The 24,984-nt window shown below is 44.4% G+C and overlaps 1 protein-coding gene across 3 annotated transcripts in view; it reads left to right on the forward strand.

The window, feature by feature from the left end:
- Positions 1-17,895, forward strand: part of TSHZ2 (teashirt zinc finger homeobox 2) — a 204,482-nt gene extending 186,587 nt beyond the window's left edge. For all 3 annotated transcript variants that reach the window (XM_054274677.1, XM_054274678.1, XM_054274679.1), the window contains exon 3: positions 15,283-17,895. Coding sequence is in view for 2 of the 3 variants with exons in the window: in XM_054274679.1 (XP_054130654.1) it covers positions 15,283-15,296 (14 nt within the window). In the remaining variant the exon portion in view is untranslated. The remainder of the gene's footprint in view (positions 1-15,282) is intronic.
- The last annotated feature ends 7,089 nt before the right edge of the window (positions 17,896-24,984 follow it).

Consider the following 24,984-nt stretch of genomic DNA (forward strand, 5'->3'; position numbering starts at 1 on the left):
AATAAAGTACACTTGACATATAACTGTTCAAGTTCCTGAGAAACAGCTTTGCTTTAAAGTTCGGTGGAGGATCAAAAAGAGTGAATTCTCTGTTTCTCTCTATAAAAAAGAAAAAGAAAGCCCTGAAAAAGGATAGGTTTTTTTGGGAAACGGCATCTATGCCTTTTGTCTTTTCTTCTCTTTGTGGTCCAGAGACAGTGCGTTGACTGACTTCTTCAGAAAGGAGATCAGTGAAATTGTCAGTTGATTACTTCTCCTTGATTAGCATTTATAAGAGCCCTGTGATACATTATTTGCATTCCTATTTAGCCGTGATTTTTGTGGGGCAGCAATGATTAAACTTGTCACAGGGCCTGATTGACAGGGTCAGATCTTCACTTTCTACTCTTTTGAAATTAAAAACAAATGTGTCAGCTCCCTTCATGGGCCGCAGCGCTGTGAAGCTTGCTTGCCTTGTCATCGCAGATAGGTCAGGAATGTTTTAATTTTAGGGATGGATTCTGCTTGTCAAGCAGAGTGTGATGGCGTGTAGTTCTGGAGATGAGATGTGAAGGGTGTAAAACAAAGAATGGAAAGAACAAAGACAAAGACACTCACATTATTAGACAGATTTAATTAGTCTGAATGGATATTATGCTAGATGAAGCAGTGAGCTGTGAAATTAACCCTTGATTACGGATTGGCGGATCGTGCTCATAAAGGGAATCAAACCTTGGTGAATGGGAAAGAGGTGCTGTCCTGCCCTCCCAGCCTCCATCCCCACGACCCCTTCCCGAGTCCAGGACGGGGTGGAAGGCTTTGAAGGAGAATGAATGTTGTTGGTGGCATTTGGGAAGTTGGGGCAGTGTCTCCCTTTGCTGGCCTGCCCAAAGAGCTGCACGAGCAGCAGGCTCCGGGAGGGAGGCTTGTGCAGGAAGGATGGTGAGGAATGACTCCCACCGAGGGCAGCCCTGCCCTGTGAGCAGCACAGAGCCCAGGTCCCCTCTGGAGACACAGCCCCACCTCCCTTCCCACCCCTGCCATGCAGGTTTGGTATTTCTGCTTGAAAACGTTATTTTGTTATGATAAGCTGTGAGCTAAGATGAAATTACTCATCCCTAGGTGAGGATTCAGGCTGGCTGAATCAGAAAGGTTGGTCTGTCCCACCTCTAAAATCAATGCCATGATGTCCCACAGATGAGGCAGTGTGGGGGAGCAGGGCAGTGACAGCCCAGAGGGTGCTGGGTTTGAGCATCCAATGCAGAAGAGGCACTCCAGCCTTTTGTGTGCTTCTCATCAGCATTCCCAGAGCTCTGTATCAAGAACTCCTCTAATTAGCACCACTGCAAGGGAGGAAAACAAATAGAAAATACAGTGTTACCCTCTTGTTAGTTCCTTGTCATTTCTTCCAAGTTGTTCAGCTAATGGAGTAATCAGCCTTTCTGTTAAAAAAGAGGGGAAAAAAGCCAAAGGGCCTTAGGTGCACTGATCTGCCAATAGGTGTGAGGCCCCTGCTTCCCTCTGGCACATTTGGAAGGCTCAGTTTCAGGGCAGATTTGCATGCCAGAGACTGTGAGATTGAAAAGGAGTGAGACATGAAAACAAGCTGGGTCAAAGACTGCCTGGAAATGGTGGCTGGTAACTTCTGAACAGCAGACCCACCTCGAGTGTTGAGGCTCTGTGGGCACTGTGCTATCTCTCACACCATTTTTGTGTATCTGATAGCAAGAATTCTCATTTTTACTTAACATTTAGCAGCATTTAAGTAGTGTCTCTGCGTGGAGTGAAAAAACCCTTTGATTAAAGACCTACAGAAGATTAATGAAAGTCATTATCTTTATATGATAGCAGAGTGTTACTACCCACAGAATAAAAGGAATTTCTGCCTGCACATCTTTTCTGCCCTGGTTCCCCCATCTCTTTTCATACCCTGAAAGAGAAGAGGCAGCATGGGAAGGTGATGAGGGAATAGGACATGACACAAATCCCATTGAGAAGCCTACTGCTGAATCTCTGTTGGTGTTAGAACAAGTCACTGTGCCATTCTCCAGATGAAAATTATTATTTAAGGACAAAAGCCTGGTACTTATCATGAAACCTGAAGACACAGACTAGTTCTTAGGCAGAAAAGCCTTGTCATTGAACTGGTGTTTATGTGAGCAGTCACACATTAGTGTTGCTGCTTTCAGGGGCTTTTCATCAGAGTCTTTATTATTACAGACCTATTGAGCTGTTCCTCACTTGCTGGGAATCAGCAGAACTCTCCTGAAATTAATGGTGCTACATAGTTTTACATCAGCTGAGGATCTGGCTCTAATTTCTGGTTGTTGATAATTATTCAGCTGAACTCTTCCAGTACAGGCCAAACCTTCTGAGAAGGATTGAATCTGCCCTACAGGCCCAACACTGAACCTTGGTCTGTGTCTCCTCAGTCCCCAGCCTGGAAGGCCAAGTGGGTGACAGATTAATTTAATTAAACAGTTTTCAGGTAATGATTTGACTCAGTAGTTTTTGCAATCTCTGCTGGGTTACCTGAACAGGGCTCAGGGATCTGGACAGGCTGCTGGCCCGTGTTGTTAAAAGAGAACAAAACACATGAAATACTGGAAAATAAATGCTAGTGAGAGGGAAATCTCTGTATCTTCTGTCTGTGTATTTACAGAAATGCAGGTGAGGTTGGGGTTTCTTCGTTTTGCCACAGCTGTCTCTCCTGTGGCTCCTACAAGCTCACCATGGCTGATCCTGTCACCGTGGCTGATCCTGCTCACTGCAGAGACAGACCTCAGCTCCTGCATTCAGCTCCCACAAAAACCATCAGCACACAAAAGGGATCCAGAGGAGAGGTTTGGACAGGGCCATTCAGTGCAGAGACTGTTGAGTAAATGCTCCAGACAGCCCTACAGCATTGGAGACGCTCCTTCAGTGGGGAACAATGAGCACTCAGGGATGGATACAATGCACATTGCCTGGGATGCTCCGTTCCCCATCCCCATCCTGCTGCTCCTGAGCAGAGCTGAAGGAGCAGGGTTGGGAGCACTGGCCCCATTTCCAGGGGCATTTCTGCCTCACTGCTGTGCCCTGAGCAGGAGGAACTCTGCCTAAACCTGGGAATTAACTCTGGTGTAAAACAGCAGCGAGCACAGCAGGTTCTTCCCCCAAATGTGAGCTCAAACTCACATTCCTGCCTCCCAAACACAGCAAATATTTCCTAATTATCCACATGGGATCCTGGCTCACCTGGGGCTCAGGTTTGCAGCCCTGGTTCTACTCCCTGCCTGGATTCCAAGAGCAGGAGCAGTGGTGCCCCCCGCCCTCCCTTGATTTCTCCCACGGAATTGTTCCGGCGCTAGCTTGGTGTGTCAGCTTGTAAGTCTATAAAACAGTTTTCTACCAGCTGGAAATCCAACATGCTACATGAATACATAACAGTGCCTAACCAAGAAGGTTTGTAATTCAGTAATTAGCTGTAATTAATGAACACAAAGTGAAGACTCATTTACAGTTTAAATTATCACATTAGCTCCTGTCACCCTCTATGTACACAAAACAGCAGGAATTCAATTATTTTTATTCTTCAAAGCTAATTTAAAATTTAAGGAATGCCATTACATGAAATAATAGGTAGGAAATGTAATAGAAATCGCTGAGAACAGTTGGCCATCCTTAGAATGGGAGGAAAAAAATGCTATCAGTGATGATTTGGAAATGTTATTTCGTCTGTGAGCAGATGAAGGATTGAAATCTACACTCTTTTCAGTGTATTTAAAAGGAAAACGAGTTTGGTGGTTGCTAAGTCTTTGTGCAGGAAGAGCATAATTGTGCATTGTGCATAATTGTAGAAGCAGTTGATACTGATAATGCTGTTGATAGCAACACGATGACAGCATGGAAATGCTCACACCATTATCTTTAATGGGGCTGAGCCGACTGCAGCAGCACCGAGCCCCTGCAATCCTCACCAATCTTACTTGGGAAACTTCAGCCTAGCAGGCCTTAAGTAATTGTCACTTTGCAATCTGCCTCCAGTTCGTGTGTGTACGTAGGGCTGTGTAAAACACTTTCATTGTGCTTTTAAACCCACCACGACGCTGCTCTCTGCAGCTGCCACTGATTATTTTTTCCCTCAAACAGTTCAATAGCAAGAGAATTCCAAACCCATCTGATGCCACATATCTGCATTCCAGCCCTTCTTCTTTTTCTCCTTTTTTTTTTTTTGCTCTTTATTTCTTCTTCAGCTCCCTTTTCATTTTAAATAGGCCACTGGAAGCTCCGGCGTCTAATTTTTCATAGGTGATCGACTGCTGAGTTGTGGGTTTATGTAGACAGAGGGAAGGTAGCGATAAGCCAAGAGAGAGGATTCTATTAGGGAAATGCAGCAGTAACTAATGAATCCTGCCAGTAATTGGGAAGGTGTAAGCCTCTGTAATATCCTAATGATAGTCATCCGTTGTGTGCATCCCCCGGCAGCGGCAGCGATCCCTCATCGGCTCCGTGATCTCAGACACTTAGCCATGCAAATCTTCCTGACAGGACTCTATGTCTTTGTCTCCCTAATTGGACAGTATAGAGTTGTTTATGGATATTGCAGACATTTAGACCTCAGTTGGAGGTTGTTCAAAAATCGTTAGCAAAGTTGCCTTAACAGCATTGTCAAATATTTATTCCCCTGTTTCAATATCTGTTTTTAACCCAGGCATGGTTGGAGAGAGAATTAACATTTCGAAGATGGAGCGTCTCCTTCCAGCCTCTGGTTGAGATTTTTATTAAGCCATTTTCTTGCAGAAAGAGACAACAACAACAACAACAACAAAAAATCTACCAGAAGTCCTCATTTCTTAAGGATAAAACGTGAGATTGTAGGGCAAATGTGCTGATTTTTAATACCATTTCCATGGGGAAATATTAGGAATGCTGACAAAGGCAGTTCCACTTGTAAAAATTACAGGAAGCTTATGGGGCAAAAATTCCAGTTTAATGTAAGCCAAAATAAATGGAGAATATTCCCATTCACTACACCACTTCAAGTGAGTGCAGATTCAGGGCCTGGCTCAGATATATTAGAAAAACCATGGTTTTTTCCTTGGTCAAGAGTTGAGGGGTTTAATTCTTGTCCCTAATCATCTCTTGGTGGTGGGTGAAAAGTAATATAAATACATAAGTATTTAAAAAAAGTAATATAAATACAAAAGTATAATAAATACATCCAATGCTGCGCTTTACCAAAAGGAATTTTTTTTTCTCCTAAAAATTTCATACTGGGGGGATTTCACATTTTTGTGTGTAACACATTTCTGGTGGAGGGTTTGGGGTTTTCTGAGCACAAGGCAGAGTCTTGCAGGCACTTCCTGGGGCCACAAACACCAGGAGGAAATCTGAGTTTAGGAGAGCAGGCTAGGGATCAGAGGCAGAGGCTGGAGTAGCCACAAATATTGGAATTTGTGAGGAAGATCAGCTGGATCAGGCAGCTGAATTTACAATCCCTGGGTTGTGTGCCAATTTCCTCAAGTTGTCCCACAAATCAAGGGGATTATTTGCCTCAATGAAAGCAATGAGATCCCTCCTTTTTGTAACTACTAAATTAAAGCTACAAAGAGTTAACTCCATATGGACCTCCACTGCCATCTTGTCTCCCAAGGCTGCTTATTCTACACTGCAGATATTTTATAAATATTAGATAGAAATATATATAAAACCAGAAAAAAATATATGCAAGAATTTGCTTAAAATAATCATTTGGCTTTTTTTTTTTTTTTTTGAGCCAAGTCTTTACACAAATAGAGGGTGTGAAAGCTTCTGTTCATGGGAATATTTCTAGGAACAATTTCTGAAAGTATTAATTTGCGCCTGTCTGGCAACTATCTTGAAAGCTGTTTGTAGTTTTGGAAATTATTCAGCCAGGGAGCAGTAGAAATGACACATTATATCGTTGATTAATGTAGTAAAAAGCAAATTACTGAAGGGGGAATAATCAAAGCCATAGTTGCAGCAAATAGTTCCCTTATCTGATTTCTCTGGGGTTAGCCCAAAGTTTTAGGTACTTCCCACAATCAGACCCAAAAGATAAAGAAAGAAATTAAAGGAGAGCTATTTGTAAAACAAGGGAAGGAATAGTTTTTTTTTTTTTGTGAAATATTTCTGCATATTTGTTATAGTTCTTTAAGTAAGCTTCCATTTTTTTCAATTTTTAGGTCTTTTTATAAAAAACTCCCTGTTCCCCTAAAGCACTACTGACACCATCTGTAAACCCATCAGCTTTTCAGCCCTCTCCCTAAACTGCTGAGGAAAAAGTTGTGACTGCAGAAAAAATTCCATCCAGTGAAGGTCAGAGAAGGCAGAGAACTGCCTGCATACAGAGCTGAATTCATGGAATCGTGGAATCATTTTGGTTGGAAAAGAAATGAGCTTGGAGCTTAGAGTCCACCCATTCCCTGTCACTGCCAGGGCCACCACGTCCCCAAGTGCTGTTAAATCCCTGCAGGGATGGGGATTGTACCCCTGCCAGAGCTGAGCAACCCTTTGGGGAGGAAATCTTTCCTAATATCCAACCTAAACCTCCCCTGGCACAGCCTGAGGCCGTTCCCCTCGTCCTTTCACTTGCCCCTTCCCCAGTTCCTGACCCATCCAAGCTCAGTGTTTGCCGTCCTGAGCTCACTGGAGGGGCCGGGGCTGTAGGAAGGTTGTCCCAGCTCTCAGGTCTCCCTTTTTTTGAAGTGAATCCCTGTTTTCCCAGATTTGATGGATCCCTGGCTGCAGGGAACATCCCAGTCTCATCCCATTAGAGCCACTCAGTCTCTGAGGTTTCCTCTCCCACTACTCCAAGGGGGGCCAGCAGGACCAGGATCAGCCTCTCTTTTCCCTGTGGAAGCCATCCTAAGGGCAAACAGGCTCTGGATGTGCTTGCTAGAACCTTCTTCTCCAGAAAATGAATGTATTGGCATTTAGGGTATTTTTATAGACACACACTCAGGTATATATATTTAAAACCCCAGCGTTACAAACTTCTGTTGGTGCAGCAGCCCGTGACACTGAATACAAGCTGCTGTGCAAAGCAATTGCCAAATGTTTACATAAACACATAAATAAGACAAATAAATTCATTTTCATTATTCATATTTTCTGCTCTTTCTTCTCCTTTTTATTTATGCCTTAGACAATGGCTCCTGTAAATATTCTGATTAAAAAAACACCTGCAGTGGACAGAAAGATGATCAAAAAGCCCTGATAGAGAGCAATTCATGTTTCTTCTTTACAATCACTAACGAATCTTAACTTGAACCATGTTATGTTCCCAAGTGAGTGATAAGCAATGATTTATTATGAAGTGTCAGGAAATCAGAATGCCATACAGTGAGACATGAGCTAGTGGAAAATGTGTTCCCTGTTTCCCAGCCTCATTACTCAAAGATGCAGTGTCCTTTTCTCCAAGTCTAATTTACCTGGCTTTCCAAGGCTCTTTGAGAGCACAGGGAAGGGCTCCAGGAGGGAAATACCCGATCCAGGCTGCGCCTCCACCTTCCAGCACCGCCCAACACCGCCAAGTGACCGGGAAAAGGGGCTGGGAACGCAGAGCTCTCGCTGTATCAAACCCTTCCATCCCTAATGATGCTCCCCCAAGCAATCGCTCAGGATTACAGCATCCTTTGCCTCATCAGGGCTGTCAGCGCCTGAAGAGGAAATAAAACAGGCGGCGCTGAGGAGACAAACGGATAAGTTTTCTTTATGCGTTAGAGTTTCTTCTACTCTCTAATGATTCCCTTCTCCCCATGATCCTAATTCAAGTAACTGGCATGTGATATATTTTGTAGACAAATCAGCAGCAGAAGAGCATGTGCGGCTCTGGCACCGCGGAGCCCGTGATTTACGCGCAGCTCGCGCCCGTTCGCGCTTTGAGATGGGAATTTGTGTTTTAAGAGCTCCCTCACACAGAAAGGAGAAAACAGCAGATCCCACACTAATTCACAGGAGCAGCCTCCACTCCTACCCACTAATGCTCTCTGCAAAAAGGAACCCAAACAGGCAGAGTCTCAAAAATGTGGCATTTTTCTGGATGTCTCTTTAAAGGCCCCAGTCCCAGAAGCATTTGGGCTCGGTCAGATGTGGATGGAGGAAAGGAAAAGCAGGGCCTGAGTGTGTTCTGTTCTGCTACAGCAGACATGGAAGTGGAGCCTTCCCAGGGAGGTTTGGCTTGGATGGTCTGGGCACATCATGGAGCTGTCAGGGGCACTGGCACCTGCAATGATGAGCAATATCATCATGAGCATTAAAAATAATCAATGAGCAAAAATAATCATGAGAAATAAAAATATTGTTGGAAAGGCAAACCTTTTATTTAAACAATATTTTAAAATAATATTTAATTTTTTTTAATATTTAGAATAATTTTTAAAATAATCTTACTATCCAAAAGCATGGATTTAATCACAGCAGATTGGTCAAAAAGCCACCAATGGTGGCATTTTCTATTTCAAAACATTATCTCCTTCTACTGTGATAAAATGGGAGAGAAGACCAACAAGTTAAACTGCACAGGATAAATTTAAGAACAAGGAATTTATGTCCTGCAAATTCTTTCACATAAAAAAAAGAATCTCGTATCTAGGCATGTTACAACTAGTTCAGTCTGTCTTAAGGCAATGGTAGCTGTTGTTTTTCCTTGCAGAAAACGTAGAGATCATCAGAAAAAATTAACCAGAACTCATCCTTGTCTGAAAGGCTGAGAGACTCACGAATTTCAAAAATCTTTTTTTTTTCCTCTATAGAAATGCTTTATAGAGAATCTTTGTGAAGTACAAACCAGAGAGTGGTTGTCTCCCAGCACTGACAATGTCTGCTGTTCCAGACGAGACGGTGTGTGATGTACCATCCTGAAATATTGTCAGCAAGCCTGCAAATATGAAGGCATTTTCATAGCAAGGCAGGGATGAAAGGGAAGAGCTTTGGGTTTGCTTTTTTGTTTTGCTTTGTTTCTTAGTCCTAATAAAATCTACCAGTGTGCTCTTAACTTCTCCCCTCCCGTTTTGTTCCGAGGAGAAAGGGAACATCGTTCTCCTGTGAACGTGTTCTGGAGAGACGGAGGAGGTACAGATTCCCTGCTGGAGGGGTTTGCTGTAGCCAGGACGAGGTTTGTGTGATATTTAAGTAACTCAGAGTGCAGAGACAAATCAGCATCTCCCCACTGTCAAGTGGCCTTTGCTGCCTCACAGTGAGTTGAGATATTTCAGTGTCACAGCTCAGAGGTGGGGCTGAGGGAAAACCCACCCACAGCAGCCTCTGGTTTGGTGATTCAGAAATTCTCTTCAGGGTTTAAAAAATGTGGGGTTTAATCTCAGGGGGAATTACACTCCAATGAGCACAGGGAGGCAATTGTGGATTATGCAACAGTTGAGTGAACTCTTGCAGGTAATTCAGCCTTTTTAAGCACCCAAATGAACTGAGGGATGCGCCTTTGGGTGACCCACGAGTTTCTCCTGACCTCCATCCCCCTGCACCTGGGTCTGGAACACACAGCCCTTGGCCAGATGGTTGGTCCATAATTGCTTTGTCTCATGTGCTGTAAATTCATGTTTTGCAAGGTGTGTTCCAAAAGCTGTTTCTCGGCTGGGATCCTTACAGGTGGCACTTTAAAATGTAGCGAGCACCCAATCCTACAGAACCTGCTTGTCACAGAAAATGGCACAGTTTGCATGTGACCTGTAATGACAGTTGCTAGTTGAAAAGAAACCAGAAATTCAGCTTTATCTTCCACACTTTGGTTGCAGCTGCCATCAACTAAATCTCTCTCCAAGGGCAGATGGTGCCCCGTACAATGAACAATTTAATCTTTAGGAAACTTTGCCAAAAATCCACTTTTTTTCCCCCTCCAAGAATAGTCTGTCAATAACATGTGCTCCTAAATACATTGTAATTTGATGGCTATACTTTATTTATAGGAAGAAATAGAAGTTAAATGTTCCCTGTATTTTTTTTTCCTCTTTCTAAGCCTGTGATTTTTCCAGACACACCTGGGGGACCAGGTGAATGTCACCCCTTTGTGCTCTGTGTCACCTCATACTGGGCTCTGGGGTGAAATCCTGGCCTCTCTCTACACAGGTGGCACAAATCCCTCTCTTTCCAGCAGCCCAGGATTCCATTTGGTCTCTGGAACCACGGGGAGCTGCAGCCCCAGTTTTGTGTCTGATTCATCCTCAGCTTCTCTGGGCCACCTGTGGCAGCACCTCCCCACCCTCACAGGGAAGAATATTTTCCCAATATCCAATCTAAACCTCCTCTCTGGCAGTTGGAAGGCATTCCCCCTTGTCCTGTCACTCCAGGCCTTTGGAAATTGTCTCTTCCCATCTTTCTGTTTGGCTCCCTTCAGGACTGAGCTCCTTATCCCTCCTGCACCATTGCTGAATCAGCTCCCTGCAAAGCTCCAAACAATGAGGGAAAAAAGCATCATCCCAGGCAAGGTCTAAACTCTTCCACCTGGGTTTTATAGCAATTAATGCTGTGTTCAGGCAGTCACACCCCAGAAAGAGCTCAGTTAGAGCCCACATTTCCTTCCTGTTGCCCCACACTCCCACAAGTTCAGATCTGAAATGTTTTCCACACTTCCCTCTCTGTGTGGCTGAGGGTGAATGTACAGACTGGTGGCTGCTGCAGGGACACACGAGTGGCTCAGGGACCTGCTGGTGACACTGGTGGGCTGTGGGACCCTTCAGTGTGCAGGACATGAGGGGTTGTCCCTGCTGGCCTCACATGGAGCCTCTGCCTGCCTTTGGGTGGGTGCTGCACCCCAGCAAGGTGGGCACTGAAAGATTTGGTTTTCGTGAGGGTTATTCCTACCTCTCCCAAAATGTTTTGCCATCCTATTAGAGAGTGTTTGCTGAAGCAAATATGTTCTGTTTATTTATTTAATGTGCTGTTAAATGACCTTCTGGAAAGCTATTCCTGCCATGAGGCTTTAAAATGGATGGGCAGGCAGAACTCCAGGGAGCATGCTCCTCCCAATCAGGATGAATCATTCCAGTAGTTACTGTTTAGATTGATATAATTTTAGTTATAATTATGGGTAACGAGAAGGCGTTTAGAGCCTGTAACATTGTAATTCATGGTGAGAGGAGTCCTAAATGAAATAAAATATATCCAGATTTGCTGTTTCCCCCTTTCTAGGTACTGTGCACGTGGCATGGTTCTTTAAGGAACAGATTTTGTGCTGCTGCAAAAATCTAGCAAAAGTAGGTCAGAAATGACATCTAGAGATAACATGTTTGGTAACCACAAAGGGCCTGTCTGTGTCTTTCTATGTGGCCTTTAAAGAGTCCTGCAATTTATTGTGATGGGTACAGCTGCAGCCTGGAAAAGTTTTGATCCATAGGCTCCCATGGACTGTGGTGGGTGGATCACAGAGGAATATTGTCATTTTTGTTATCCCAGTGCATAAATAGGAGCTGGTAAAATGATATTAGCAAAGATATGGAAATACAGAGAAGACATTATAAATACATGAAGCTGCTGTCACCTGCCTGGCTCTGGAGTTCCATCCCACCTCAGCCTGGGCCACTGAGGAGGTGGAAGAACCCAAAAGTCAAATGGTGACAGCAATCCCCAAGAAAGGGACGTCAGATTCTGGAAGGACCTCACAGCACCTTCCAGGATCTGAGGGGGCCACAGGGAGGCTGGAAGGGCTCTTCGCAGAACTGGAGAGACAGGACAAGGGAGAAGGGCTTCAAACTGAAAGGGGGGACATTTAGGTGAGATACCAGGAGGAAATCCTTCCCTGTGAGGGTGGACAGGCAGCTGTGGCTGCCCCTGGATCCCTGGCAGTGCCCAAGGCCAGGTTGGATGGGGCTTGGAGCAGCCTGGGACAGTGGATGGTGTGAAAGGGGGGAACAAGATGAGCTTTAAGGTCCCTCCAAGCCAAACCATTCTGGGATTCTATGACCTGAGAACCACCCCATGACGGGCAGCCCCCAGGAGGCTGCATGGCTCCATTGGTGTGCCCTTTGGCCATGGGGACAAGGGGACACTGGAGGGAGCAGGGAAGCACTGGGGGGTGGGAGACAATCTGGGCACTGCTGTGAGAGCTGGGAGCCCAGCCCAGCTCTGGGAGCCCCGGGGGCCCAGTCCAGCTCAGCTGAGCCCAGCCCAGCTCTGGGAGCCCCAGGAGCCCAGCCCAGGCCCAGGAGCCCAGCCCAGCTCTGGGAGCCCCAGGAGCCCAGGCCAGCCCCAGGAGCCCAGCCCAGGCCCAGGAGCCCAGCTCAGCCCCAGGAGCCCAGCCCAGGCCCAGGAGCCCAGCCCAGGCCCAGGAGCCCAGCTCAGCCCCAGGAGCCCAGCCCAGGCCCAGGAGCCCAGCTCAGCCCCAGGAGCCCAGGCCAGCCCCAGGAGCCCAGCTCAGCCCCAGGAGCCCAGCCCAGGCCCAGGAGCCCAGCCCAGGCCCAGGAGCCCAGCTCAGCCCCAGGAGCCCAGCCCAGGCCCAGGAGCCCAGCTCAGCCCCAGGAGCCCAGCCCAGCCCCAGGAGCCCAGCTCAGCCCCAGGAGCCCAGCCCAGGCCCAGGAGCCCAGCCCAGCCCCAGGAGCCCAGCTCAGCCCCAGGAGCCCAGCCCAGGCCCAGGAGCCCAGCTCAGCTGAGCCCAGCCCAGCCCGTCAGAGCCGCTGCCAGCGCCGGGCCTGGCGTGCCACGAGCTGCTGACACGCACTTGACGGTTGTCTGGGGCTGCAGACGTGTTTGAGAGCTCCCATCTCAGAGGTTTCACAGCTGTGTTTTTCTGGCAGTGCTGGGATGAGCAGAGGGAAGCTGTGCCATGGACAAGGAGAGGGAAGGAGGCTGTGAGGAGGAATGCTGAGTCCTGACACATCCGCGTTAAAATAGATACGGCTTTTTACATCTGTTGATGGCTCGATAATTAGTGTTAAATAAAAGCAAAGCTTCAGTATCTGCAACTGATATTTCACATATGCTGTACAAGACACCAGTATAATGAACACCCTCAGCCACGTTTTCAGAACATGATTTATTTTAAATGGTGGAGTTTTCTTTATGGCACAGGGGGAGCTGCATTTCAGCAAATGCCCAGGAAGCACCAGACTCTGCCCATCATGAGCTATTGGGATGTGCAGGCTGCTCTGCCCTGACTGCAGGTGACAAGCTCTCCACAAACTCCCTGAATCTCTTACAGACTTGATAATGAAATACATAAACTATGACCCTTATTGATCAGGGCTCACACTAATTAATTTCCCAAAGTCCTGTCCCAGCCTGCAGTGGTATCAATTAAATAAAAAAAAAACCAACAAAACCCACAAGGATGGAGACTTCAGTTGGCCAAAGGACCTTAGGGGTGAAGTACTTATCCCATGGAAATCAATGCCAAGTCCCAATTGATTTGACTTGTGCACAGATGTTACCATTAGTCAGGTAGGTGGACACTGAGCCTCAAAAGTTTATTTGTTGCCAGAGGAGTTTCTCATGGACCTTCCCTCTGACCAGTGTGCCTCTGAAGTGTCTGTCCAGGGTTAACAGTGTCCCCAGTGTTGTTCTGTGACAGGGAAGTGACCAGGGATATGATGATTCATAAGTCCCAGGGCCTTCCTCACAATGGCACAAAAGAAAAGGAGGCAGGAGTTTGGCTTTTCATTTTTCCAATCCAAGCTTTTATAAATATTTCCCACTGGCAGGCAACCAGTGCTCTGAAGTCACTTCAAGACTCGTTCCCAGATTTAGCACTTTCATTGACACTAATTTGGCTTAATTATCCTAATGATGTTCTGGAGGCAGGGTTGACGTAGTGAAGAGTCACCAGTCCTGCTCTCAGCTGGGTCACCAGTGTCCCTCAGCACAGCCACAGTGTGTCCCACCTCTGTGAGGGAGGCAGAAGCTGCAGGCCTGGTGTGACCCCAGGCAGGACTTAGCTGGGAGTTTTCCATCCTGGAGACCCCTGGGAAGGGTAAAGCCCAGTGCCTCTTCCATCCCCATCCTCCCTTGGATCGTCTGCAGAGGCGATCCCACAGTGGGAATTTGGCTGCAGCGTTGCTGTGTGCCAGCCCCAGGCCCTACAACAGCAATGCTTCTGGATTTCTTTGAGATTTGAGCAGGGTGTAAACTGGCACAGCTCTGCCCTTTTGCAGTGAAAAATAATAGCTTTGCAAAGTGAGAATTGCTCTGGAGTGTTACCTCTGAAACATAAAGGCAACATCTTAAAGTGTCAACATGGATTGCTTTTAATATCTTTTAAGTGGGAATAATGATCCAAGGTATTCACCACAATTTCAGACTGGCTTCCATGCATCCTCAGTTGCCAAAAGTCTCTACATTCAGCTGCCAAAACCTCCTCTTCCCTTCCAACAGTTTCTCTACAGCAGGTCTGGGTTGCCAATGCAAAACTCAGCGTCACTGTGAAAACTGAAAAGGTGAAGATATTGTAAACCAAACCAAATTATAAACTAACTAGCATGAAGTCAATGGACTTTTTTGTTTTCATATGGAATTTTTTGAAAAGCTGAGTTTATTTTACTTTAAATAAAGCTGCTACTGAATTTCCAGTTGATTTAGCCAGAACACAGAGAACACACTGCAGGATTTGAGTTGTGTTTGCTGAAATAGCCATGGCCTTGAACAGATAATATATTTTTCAGCAACATATTTCTTTGCCCACTGCAGCTCTTTTTTTCCTCTGTGCTCTCTCCAGATTGACTTTCACTCTACTTATTGCCTGCCTCATTTCTCACCCTGTTTTTCCAGTTGGTTCTTTTCTACTGCTTTTCTCAGTATCTTTCTCCCAGGTTATAAGCAAAGCAGAACCCAACTTTGGGCTGAACTTTTAAACCCACATCTTGAAATTAAATAAAACAAGCCCCTTCTGTCTCTGTGTAGCCGTAGCTTCACAACTTGAGTCACTTAGCACTTTTAGCAGCTGCAGGATGGAAAAGGCCCATTGGAAGATGGTTTTTATTGCTGGGGAGGTGCCACAACAAGTAGGAATAACGCAGTAATAGTGGGGTAATAGACGCTGTGTGGGTACTGAGATGTCCAGCTCTCCATGAGGATTTTAGAGCATGTTCTTGGCTGGCTGCGAGTTTAAGAAGCAGAGTAAGAGGCTCAGTGACCAGGCAGAGCCTCAGCACCAGCTGCATGGTTCCCTGCATGGTTGTGGAACCAGGGATCCATCCACACTCGTGTGCCCCAGTTTGTTGTGAGCCCACGGGTGCACAGAATGAAGCAGAGCTCATCTGCAGACATTTCCATGGTGGAAGTGCCTGCTCAGAGGCGTGGCTGTGAGCTGCAGACCGTGTAACTGTGGCTGTGTTGTTGTTGTTGTGCTTGCAGGACGATTGCCTTAGCCCAGCTCTCCAGCCCAGCTCCGCGCCCGGCCCCGCGCGCCACCGCGGCCCTGACATTGAACTCACAGCAACCCGGACCGAGGAGGCTGCCAAAAAACTCCTGCTATTCTTCTTCATCCTCACTAACAATTTGGTAATGAAGTATTGATTTCCACTCCCCTGCTTATGGACGATATTAGATTTTCATTGATAAACTGCACTGGGGCTGTCTGGTCTCCACTGTCCCTTTTTGCTGTCACTAAAACAAAGTGCCACTGAAGTAAGATAATGACTGAGAACATTGATGTACTTATTTCGTCAATTTGTAACACTTGACAGGAAAAAAAAAATTCTTCATAGTTTAATGTCCAAGTGTGCTACACAAGATGCAGTCACATTGGAAGCTTTACTTTTCATGGTAATGTCCATTTCCTATTTATAACCCCTTTGGGATAGTTTGTCTAAAGGAAATGTTTCTATTCTGTGCAGCTATTACTGTTGCACCTGGGTTGCCCAATCCAGTCATTGCACTAGGGATCAATACATCACAGTAAGTACAAGAATTATTAAGTTAAAACAGATTCTGAGCCAAAAAACCTCTGAACAATGTTAATCTTCTGTGCAAGTTGTTCAAATAGTTATGCTTAACCATGTTGCTGCCAAAGATTTGTTTGAAATGGATTATTTTCAGTTTGTTTTATTCCTCAAATATATAGATATATTTAAATCTCCATTACGGTTTATGACGAGACATATGGGATGGAGGGATTTTTAAACAAAAGTACTATTGTTAGATTATTGAACATTATATAAATATAGATATATCTATATATAAATATCACTATATAAATATCTATATATAGATATAAAAGAATAAAAGTAGAGTTCCTTTCTCAGTTAGGTGAGTGTAAATCTGAAGCTCTGTTGTGGTCAACAGAGTGACTTTGGATTTGTGCCACCAAAACTGGGATCAGAATTTGGTGTCCGAGCTCTGTCCGGCCCGGCCAGCACCGCCAGCCATGCCTTCAAACCCACCCCGACCTGGGAGAAGGGGGCTACAAAAATGGCAATTTCAAATTTGTGCTTGTAACTTTTTTCATTAAAACTTCGAGGGCCCAATTTTAATTTGTGGAATATTCACGTTAATAATGAGATCTAATTAAGACATCCATTAAAAGCCCGTTAAAGTTAATTTAACGTAAAAATTCCAATAGAACTGTATTAGATTTTCTCCATTAAATTAACGTTATGGATTTTTAACGGATGTCTTAATTATACATTATTATTAACGGGAATACTGTATTACACAGATTAAAATCGGGTCCCAAGTCAACTCCCAGAATCTTCCAGGATATGCCAATGTCACGAGTCCCACTGTTCCTAGTGCACTGCTTGGAAATCCAGGCGCAGTCCTGCTTGCTCTCGCTCAGAGACAACAACCTCCAGTAGACAAATCCATCTCTGCATTTAACGATGAACTTCCCCTATTCTCCAAGGAAAAATAAGTCTGGATCAAGTTGTAAATCGCTATTCCGTGGCAAATGAAATATTCAAAGTATGCGAGGCACAAGTGGAGAAGAGGCTCTTTCTCAAATCAGAAAGGGCTTTGGAGTGTATTTTCCTGTTGTTTTGTTCATGATGTTCAAGGATATAATTGAAGTGCAGCAGTCACAAAATCAGACTAAATACATTCCCTGCATTCCCTGTGGCCTGTGCAGAAGGGCCTGTTTTGGCACTGCTTGGGAAATTTTGACATGATCCCTAAACTCAATATGGAGGAGAAAAAAAGGCCCTTCTTATTTACCTCCTAGGGAAAGTGTTGCCCTTATGCCACATATAATAGCAAATTGCTTTTTTTATGGCATGCATAACCTAGATGGGAAAAAATATGGCGCTTGAGGGAAGGAGGGAAAAAGTAAATGAAGTTCCAGGAATGTCATTCTGAAGTAATGAGGCATGGACAGAAAATATACCCCTCACATCATCGGATTGAGATGGCAGTCGAAATAGCTTCATTGAAGTGTCAGCACTCATCCATCAATCAATCATCCACAAGGAAAAATAGCGACAGTACAACGGGGCGGCTTTTATGGGATTTACTCATGGGCATAGGGAATAGCAGCTCAAATGTAGTTCTGACATGAAAAGCAAGGTGCTGATATTATTTTTTATGATGGGAGGATCATAAAGTGAATTGAGAACAGTGAGGTCTGTCTTTGCTTAACCTATTCAACTGGAAATGAACGGAGCTCAACTGGAAACGAGCAGAGCCTTCAGATGGGTTAAGATTGAAGCCTGCACCGTGCTGAGCACCGGCCATCGACAACAAAATTCTATTAAAGCAAAATCAATGCATTAGCATCGAGCTCCTCAGAAGCTGTTAAATTGCACAGCCCAGGCCAGAGTCATGAGGTGAAGTTGCACAAGGTGGGGCCTGTGGTGCCCACCCAAAGGCCACGAGCACGGCAGAAAATCACCCAGGGGAGAAACTGCACACGGGGCTCCTTTCCCTGAGCTTTTGGGTGCAGGGAGAAAATACTGGGCTGCTGGCAGCATGGGGCAGTGAAGCTCCCAGCCCTGGTGTTGTCACGGCCGGGAGTTTGGCTGGGTTTTAATTGGATTCTCTGTGCAGGGGTTTGCACCTGTGGCAAGGCCAGGCTGTAGGAATTCCCACACAGGGAGCTCTTGGGAGCCCCTTCCTACAAAAAGGAGGACTGGGGTCCCCAGCCAGCCCACAGCACCCGGAGCTGGGGCTATTTGGGGCACCAGCTGCTCAATTTTGGCAGGAAATGAGCCTTTATGGTGCCCTCATGGTGACCATAGGGTTCACGGCCCCACCCAGTACCCTGGAGCTGCAAACGTTTGGGGAGATTTTGGAAAGGCCAAACCCCCTGAGGGAGGTCAGGTTTTGCTCAGGAGCCTTCACTGTGTGGGAGCAGCCACTCTGTTTAAAAATCTGGACACAAACCTGTATCACACGGTGCTAAAGCTTGATCATTTTGCCTGCATCGCTGTCCTCGGGGAACGTTTTAGGTACACATTTGAATTAAGTGATTTTTATTTTTTTTTTTACAATACGATATAAAGAAGGGAAAATGTACGTCTCTCCTCTCTTTTCTCTGTATGAAACTGGATGAGTTGATAGTTTTTCTGTCATATAAATCAGATGGCACAAAAAATCATTGCATCTTTTCTCTGTCGTCGCTACTCAATATCTATCGTTCTGACTTTTATTCTTATTGGAGATCATCAAAACATTAATTAAAAGCCTGGTGATCAAACAGCCGAATATTTATGATTCACGCCCTTACTTATTAACAAGTGGCATATTGATACACCACATATCCAAGCTGTTTATGCTCTTGCACTGAAATAAAGCAGGAAGAATTGTTACCCTTACACACTGCTTTGAAAGATTTATTCAGAAACCAGAGCTCCCTTCCCGCCACCATCCATGTCAAAATAAGCCATATCACCTGAAAAAAAATGTTCTGTTTTAAAACAGGGAGAGGTAATTAGCATCCCTTTGGGGCCTAATATATAAGAATTTCAGTGGATCAGTCTCAGGTGTTTTTTCCAGGTTTTTTTCACTTAAGCTGAGAGGGAGAAGGACACTTCACTTTAAAAATGGCTGTCATTAGTACAATAGTAATTGTTGGGTTAAAAGAATATCTTTGAGAATCTGCTAACAAACCTGCCCAGTAATTACTTGTCAATGCAAGTTATTATGGGTTTTATTACCTACTTGTAAAAGTATTTACAAGACTGACCTCCCTAGCTTTTTTAGAGATCAGGGAGGATATAAAAAGTCATTTTAAAAATCAATAATTATATATTAGCACAACAGGGGGTGAAGCCTTCCAAGCCAGCTTTACAGGCTATTGAGCCAACTCTCATGCATTCAAATGGCAGGATTGTTTCCCTAATTTTTGGCCTCTTTTTCTTTCCTCAATCATGTTTTGATAAAGTGCCATATTTATTGATTACTTCATACCCACAGTTCAGCTCCTAAACCAGAAGGGGATATTCCCACTGGGAAGCACCCGTGCAGGATTTGCATGGAGAAGGAGCTGCCCCAGGTGAACAGGAAAAGGGAATATTGGGGTTTTTGTGGGAGCTGCTGAGGGGACACTGGCTCTGGGCTGGTTCCCCTGGCCTGATCCAGCCTCATCCCAGACACTCAGGGTCACGCTGGGGGTGTTATTTTGGGATCAAAGCTGTAAAGAACACCAGGGAATGAGGAAGGCTGCCTGATTTTTGGCAGATATTGAAGAGGTGGCTCTGGCTGGGCTGTCCCCTGTCCATTTTCCATCGTCACTGCGGGGCTGGTGGAGGGAGATCTCCATCACACAGGGCTTTTGTCCTCACCAACAGATATACGATGCAATTTATATTTAAAATTCTCTCTATAAAGACAGTATTGATCACAGATTCCAGATCAATACGTTGCAATTACAGCAGGCTTTAAAGGCCATCTGTCCCCAAGCAGGAGCACCGAGAGAGCCACTTCCATGGATTGTCAGCAAGTGCTGCTGGTGTGTGCCCACCTTCTCCCAGCACAGACGTGTCATTCCTGCTCCTAGGCAGTTGGGTTAGGAATTATGGAGCTGTAACTCCTGGATATTGGCCACCCCAGAGCCCCCAGATCAGCTCCCCATTGGGTTTCACAGCAGGGTCAGTGACACTGGGGCTTTCCTCACCTGGGTTTTCTGCTCCCCATCACAATTTGTCCCACAGGTCACAACTTTTCTTGTTCTCAACTGGAAGTGGTCAGCAAGAAGTTCCTGAATTTCACTAGAAATAGGAACATTTCCATAATGGTGCTGAAGAGTTTGAGTTGGACATTGTAGGTGCAAACAGAGCCTTTTTTGTCACAGAATCATTTATGTTGGGAAAGATCTCCAAGATCATGGAGTCCAACCTTTGACTATTTGTGTCACTTTGGACCACAGCAAGTGCAAGATTTTTAAACATAACAACAGAATAAAGGACATGCATCTAAAGGCAGAATTCAGTTACATTTCATCAATGAGGTCTTAATTTGCCAGCACCTGAACTCAAAATCAGCCTGTTGGTTGATGGCCCTGGGTGAGCCACTGGGTTGTTATTCCAGAAATGCTTCCTGGGTTTTCTTTTTTCTTCATTATTTCCTGCAGTGGAAAGCATGTAGAATTCAGAATTCTTATCCTCCAGCTGTCTCCTGAAGGAAAGGGAAAGAATAAAATAATAAAAATAATGGGTTTGGAAGCTGACTCACCTTTGCACCCCATACATGCTGTGCCACATCCCCCCGATCCTCCCTCCCATTTCAGTCCAATGTCTGAAAAATAGAGGCCAGATTCTGGATGCATTTATTCCTGTGTCAATCCAGAGCCATTTATTCTGGATGCATTTATTCCTGTGTCAATCCAGTGCCACCCTTTCAAATCCAGCAGATTTACCCTCTGTCTACCCAGCTCCAAATGCCATCCTCGTGGTCCCAAACTCAGATTTCAAACATATTTAGGCATTTTTGAAAACAAGTCCAGTAAACTTCAGTCCATAGCTCTAGGCAAATTAAATCTGCACTTGAGAAGGTTTTTAGTTATGTCAGGGAGGTGATTGCAAAACTTTGATATTGATGTGACCATGCTTGTAAAATAACACCAGTTGTACCACTATAAAGCACTTTATAGTGGTACAGCTCCTTTTGCTCTGCTGGACCACTTTTATACCAGTGCAAGCACTTTCATCCCAGTATCCTTCTGTCTGGTGGTGGATTTTTTGCCCTCATTCTGCCAGAAGAGATGTGAGGAGCAGATGAAGTTTCAGACAACACTTATTTCTTGAACCAAAATGTTTGCACAATATTTTCTTGGAGAGTATTTTTAAAAGTGAACTCGCTGTACCACTGGACTTAACTGCAGAGTAATAAACTTCCAGTTCATCATCCCTCTCAGCTCATGAAATGTCTTTAGGCCTTTGTAAAAGCCCTGTTTGAGACAACAGATTAAACACTAATCCTGGCGGATCACACAGCTCCACTTCACACCATCGAGCTGAGCTAACTTTTTTTTTCCTTTCCTTTTTTTGATCTAAGTAAAGGCAACAAATTCTTTCATTAGATTCCTTAGATGAGATAGCAGGGGGAAAAACGATCAGTATTTCATGAAGAAAACAAAAATAACATCCTGCAGAAATGCAGCCACGTTAAAGGCAGGGAATGCTTTCCCCATCCCCACACGGCATCACACATCCTCCCAAATGCCTGAAACGTGGGAGATCTCGGGGGCAATATTTTCCCTTAGAAGCTGGTCCAGGTAACATTTGAGAATGGCATATCTGTGTGTCTCCAGGAGGACACGCAGGGGCACACGGGCATTTCCCCAGCGCCCATCAGACACGAGGTGTGGGTGTGTTTGTGCATCCCTGCAGGAGCAGTGAGCAGTGTGCCCATCCTGGGCACTGCTGGCAGCAGGAACCCGCAGGATGTGCAGGGCAGGATCTTGGCTCTACCCCGCAGCAGATGCTGGAATGTGCAATACAGGTTGCAAAAGCTGACAAGCTCAACAGTTCTCATTTGGCTCAGGGTATTCTCTGTCCTATGTCTCTGCTACAATGCGCCCTTTTGTCTTGCGCTCAGGCACCTCTTCTTAATCCTTTGTTGGTCTTTTACTCTGTGTGTTTGTTTTGGGTTTTGTTACCTGGAACTGTCAGCACGAGTCAGGAGGGTCCCAGCCCCATTTCAGTCCTGGAGCACAGCTGGCCACCCTGGTGAATTTGGATTTGGGTTTGCTCTGCCCCACGCTCGTCACTCGTTTGTTGTTGGCAGCATCCTCAGGTTCCATCTGTGACCCGTGGTGTCAGGATCCTGTTTGGAAAACAATAAGGAAAATAAAGAATCAAACTCTCATTTCTCTTTAAGAAAACCACAAATGTATATACTCCAAATGGCAAAAAAGGCAAGATTAAACCCATTTTTTATACGAACAAGGCAGACGGGACTCCTCGCGAGGGCTGGTGGTGACTCTCCCTGGCGAATGTCTCGGTGCTCCTGCACTCATTTTGTACCCAGTGCATGCTGTACAGAACATATTGCCTGTAACTCAGAGAGGAGGGGGCCAAGCTGCTCCTCCTCGGGCACTGCAGCTTGTTTGGATGAAAAGTTGCGCCTTTGATGCATTTTTATACTGTACATATTTGTATATATTAACTATATTGCCATGTTATGAACACAGATTTTGTTATATTTGCTTGTTTCGGTTTCCTACAAAAAAAAAAAATGGTCCATAATGGGGGATATTATTTTTCTTTTTCCATAGAAAATACGCTTGTAATTTTTGTTTGTTTGTTTTCTTGGTCATCATCTTTTAATGGCTCATAAAGGAATTAGAGAGGAGTTTTTGGAGGAACTCGGAGAAGCAAGTCTGTGTTTGCATGAGACCTGCCCAATTGCTGGCTACAAAGGGGGGCGGGGGGAAGAGGGGAAATCTAAGTCAAGTTTTGCTTTTAAAGCATGCTTAGTCCCACGGGAAACTCATACATGTACAATTATTCTCTTTGTATTTTATCTAATAGTGCCTGAATTATTTTTTTTTAATGTCTTCTTGGAGGAACAATTCATAATTGTCAAAATTTGAAACATTAGCTTAATTTTGTTTTCATGACCTCTCATTTCTTCTCCTTATTTATTTTGTTGCTGTTTATAATGGGCCCCAAGGCCATCTCTGACATTGCAGTGTTCTTCTTCCACATTAAGGATGTTTTTAAAATTACTGAGATTATTGAGCCAACAGGCTGCTTTAATCAAAACCATGTTTCACTTGGTTTGGATGATTATGAATGGGCCTTGCATGGAAAAAGCCCTTTCTGCTGGGAGGACCATACCATCTAGTGGCCCCAGAGCTTCATCACACACAGGCATCTTCCCAAGGTTCACTTCTCCAAGCCTGCCTGGCAATTTGGCTTCCAATTATTTGCTTATTATAACGAACTTCAACTAAACAAATTGATAATGTTAATGGCTTCCCCCCACCCTCCCTTCGGTTGATTGCTAAATAAATTCGTATAATTTATACTAGAGGAGATTATTGCTTTTATTGTTTTGGGTTCCCCCAAACCAATTATTAACAATCAGGACTATGTATCTCATTAAATTTAAATCAGGTCAAACCTATTTATCTAAGGCCTTTTCTGATTTACAGGAAGATGACTGCATTCCAGAGCATTTAAGATGTATTTCTGTGTATGATTTTGTAGCATTGAAATCTATTAATGGTGATTTTTTTTGTTCTGTATTTTCACCACGGTAAACACATTGTATTAAAAAAAATCCCTCAACTTTCCCACCGAAAACATTACTTTTTATGCCCAGAGATTTGGGTTTTTTAAATAAAATCACTGCAGTTTTAGAACTGTAATTAAAGCCCTGAATAATAGATCACACATCTTTATCTGTTGTGTTTAAAGGGAAAAAAAATAGCCCAAACTGTTCACATAATCCTGAATGCCTCATTTCCATAAAAAAGGTTTCTATACATATATTATTTACATTTTTAAACATGGTAATTCTTCCCTTTGTGGCATAAAATGTCTCTTTTCCACTGCAGCTACTGGAAAGCGACTGCTCACATCTGAAATGTTATCGTAATTTGCATCAGGAAACCCAACTGCAGACATTAAGGACTTGGGTGTGTTCAATTATGATTTTGCTGGAGGCTGTCCCTCATTTTAATGCTGCACTCATTGAACTACCTTTCTGAAATCTAGCTGATATGGCTCACCACAGACATGCTTCACAACATCATTAGCTTTGCAAATGGCTTCATTTCAGTCAATGCAGACTTCAGTTTTTTTGGCCAATTGTAAAATGGAAATTTGAAAAGGGGGGAAAAAAAGAAAAAAAAAGAAAAAAAAAACAGATGCACTTAAAACATGAAAAGAATTATTTATATGATAAAAATATATTTAGATTTTCAAAGCACAAGACTGAACAGAAGTGCTCTTTTTATGCTTTCTGAAGATGTTACTGTTAAAAGTCTTTCTACATCAGGCTTAATAAATCTGTAATGACATTTGATGGATTGATTTTTGTGTGGGTTTTTCTTTTCTTTCGCTCTTTTTTTTTTTTTTGCCTTTCTTTCTCTGCAGAGAAAGAAAAAGACTGACCTGGAGAGGCTGTGGGAGTGCAAAAACCACAGGAATGTGCCTGATTCAGTAAAACTCACCCAGGATTTCTGCAAGCTCTTTTCCCTTCAATAATAATAATTTAAAGTAAGAAAAAGAGGGGGGGAAAGCAGCATCACCACTCTGTGTTGGTTTCTCCCAATGTTTCCCTGTCCCTCCTCTGGCTGTGGGGTTATTTATGGGGTGGGGGGACACACCCATCCCACCCCACCCCACACTGCCTCTGATCCTGCCACACTGACCTCTTCCCTTCTTCTTAAAGTGATTTTTTTTCTTTTTTTTTTTTTTTTAAAAGGAATATATTGCACACATTTCAAGAAACCCCTCTAGGGTAAAATAAAAAATATATATAGATGGCTAAAATAACAAATGAATCATAAAACTTCGAGATGGAAAAGGACTATTAGATCATCCAATTCATCTTGCTGTCTGCCAATACAGGTTTGCTGCCTTCCCCTGGGCTTTGTCTCGCCTCTCTGGCTCAGCTCCAGCCCTGGGTCCTCTGCCCTTCCCTGCAGGGCCCTGAAGGCTCAGGAATGTTTTA

This window comes from Melozone crissalis, unplaced genomic scaffold, assembly GCF_028551555.1.
Source record: "Melozone crissalis strain CALT ecotype California unplaced genomic scaffold, PUWL_Pcris_2 ptg000017l_1, whole genome shotgun sequence".
NCBI classification, from domain to species: domain Eukaryota; kingdom Metazoa; phylum Chordata; class Aves; order Passeriformes; family Passerellidae; genus Melozone; species Melozone crissalis.